We start from the raw sequence: 2055 nt of genomic DNA, 5'->3' as shown, positions 1-2055 counted from the left end.
TGTAGAACCAACCAAAAAGAATAAATTGCTCTCTGTGGTTTAAAATAATTTTGATACTATAAAAATAAAAGGCTGAACATTTAAATTTTGATTGAAGTGATAAGACTTTTACTTTAAAAAAACAAATACTAAAAAAGAAGTATTAATATATTTAAAATCAAGTGGGTCCAATAAGGGTAAAAAGGTAATTGTGCCTTTAAAAAAATTTCAAATAAGAAAAGATGACATTTATTTTGGGACGGACAAAAAATGAAATGGCGACACATAATTTGGGACGGAGGGAGTTGTATTTTTATTGGGTTCGAAGGATATCATGTGCCTCAACAGAGAAGTAAAGTTCTGCTCTCCTCTCTTTCTCTTACGTATCTAGTTCTATAGCTTAACCCTTACTTTTACGATGTAAGGGCAGAACGGATGTCAAAAGTTATTTAATTTCGCTAGTATGAGTATTTTTGGGGGTGTTGGAGACTTAATTAAAAAGTATTAATACTATGTAATATTGATTGGTAATGTTTATGTCTGTTAACATTCTAAAATTAAATTATAAAATATTATTTTTTTGAAGTGGGCTGGCCCGTAAGGCTCGCAACCCACGGAGTAATAGTGTGGGCTTAATATTTTTTGGCTCATCATTTTGATAGGCTAGCCCAACCTGACCCGTCAAACTCAAAGCCCGTGTGGGCTAGCTCGGATGGGCTGAGCCAACCCGTATTAACATCTCTACAAAATCAAAACTCTACATTATTGATACTCAAAGGAGACTTTGGAATCTTGAAGAATGCACGGAGGCTCAGGATTTCAAAACGCGGATGTATGAATGTGAAATTCATCAAGATGACCTACATTATGCATATTATACTAGACAAGGAGCCCAGAAATGGGGGCAAAACAAGAACAAATTCCATGAAAATGTGCACCAAGATCATAAATAACTTACACACCAGGATTATCTAGGCTCTAGGGTACCCCCCACCCCCACCCCCACGCAAAACTTTCATCGTCACCTGCAAGACGAGGCCAACTTACTGAAAGATGGACATTGCTTCAGTTCATTCAACATTTCGATAGGTGCTTGTTAGATCTTATTAAGCTTTTCTGCTACGATGATAGGATTTGCTTTTACTATTGCATTCTTACCAGCATTCCTAAAATCAAACGGGAAGTTGTGTTTGTCTGAATAATGATGAACTGCGCGGAAAAGATCACCACATTTGCAATAGAACCCTGTTAATCCCACACGCTTACGACAAGCTGTGCACTTTTTCAAACCCTCTTTTGACTTCACTTGTGAAATCTGAGAGGCTAAATCTGCAGATGCAACCGCGGCACCCGCAAGAGCAAGTTCTGATTCATCGCTGCTTAAGCTTCTACGTACGACGTCTTTGTTGGATGTAGCTGCAAGCTTTGCATGTTCTTGCTTCAGTAGTATCATGTCCTTTTGACACTTGGAACACATATTCATCGTAGCTACACTACCGAAAAAATCACAGTCGTTGATGCAGAGGACGGGGTCTTCTGGAGTTCGACAACCTGTCTCTTTAGATGACTCATTTTCTACAGTTAACAAGTCAAGTTCAACACCGCAAGTGTCACGCCTCAAATCCTATTAGGGCGGACTGGCACCCATAAATGAGGAGGCCCGGGAGAACCAGCTCATCACCTTATACTTCCCATGCATACCTCTATGACAACCTGAAATTCAGACAGCATCATATCGCATATAAAAGGAAATAATCACCTGTATAAGCTCGAGCATACATATATATATGTATATACAATACTTGGCCATTGTCGCCATCACGTCTATTAACAAAACACCACCTTGACTGTACATTAGGTCTACAAAAATTGTAGACAATACATAGAGTTTAACTAAGGTCGGGACACACCCCGCCACACAACTAACTTCTATACAATACCACAAGTGATTGGATATGATACGGAAAGCCCCGAAGCAAACTGGAGCTCACCAAAAGCAGCTGGATATCCTGACTCTTACTTGTGCGGTGTATGAGCTGAGGTACCTGTGCCTGCAGCATGAAATGCAGGTCCCCC

At 39.6% G+C, this 2055-nt stretch overlaps 1 protein-coding gene across 1 annotated transcript; it reads right to left on the bottom strand.

The window, feature by feature from the left end:
• Positions 1-1075: 1075 nt before the first annotated feature.
• On the bottom strand, positions 1076-1554 carry LOC124891575 (zinc finger A20 and AN1 domain-containing stress-associated protein 8-like; the record flags this gene model as incomplete). Its single annotated transcript, XM_047403288.1, has 1 exon — positions 1076-1554. A coding segment is annotated over one exon (479 nt), but the record flags the coding sequence as incomplete, so codon positions are not given.
• Between the last annotated feature and the right edge of the window lie 501 nt (positions 1555-2055).

Source organism: Capsicum annuum, unplaced genomic scaffold (assembly GCF_002878395.1).
Source record: "Capsicum annuum cultivar UCD-10X-F1 unplaced genomic scaffold, UCD10Xv1.1 ctg37672, whole genome shotgun sequence".
Classification (NCBI taxonomy): domain Eukaryota; kingdom Viridiplantae; phylum Streptophyta; class Magnoliopsida; order Solanales; family Solanaceae; genus Capsicum; species Capsicum annuum.
Note: the sequence above shows the minus strand (reverse complement) of the source record. Positions and strands in the feature narration are given on the sequence as shown.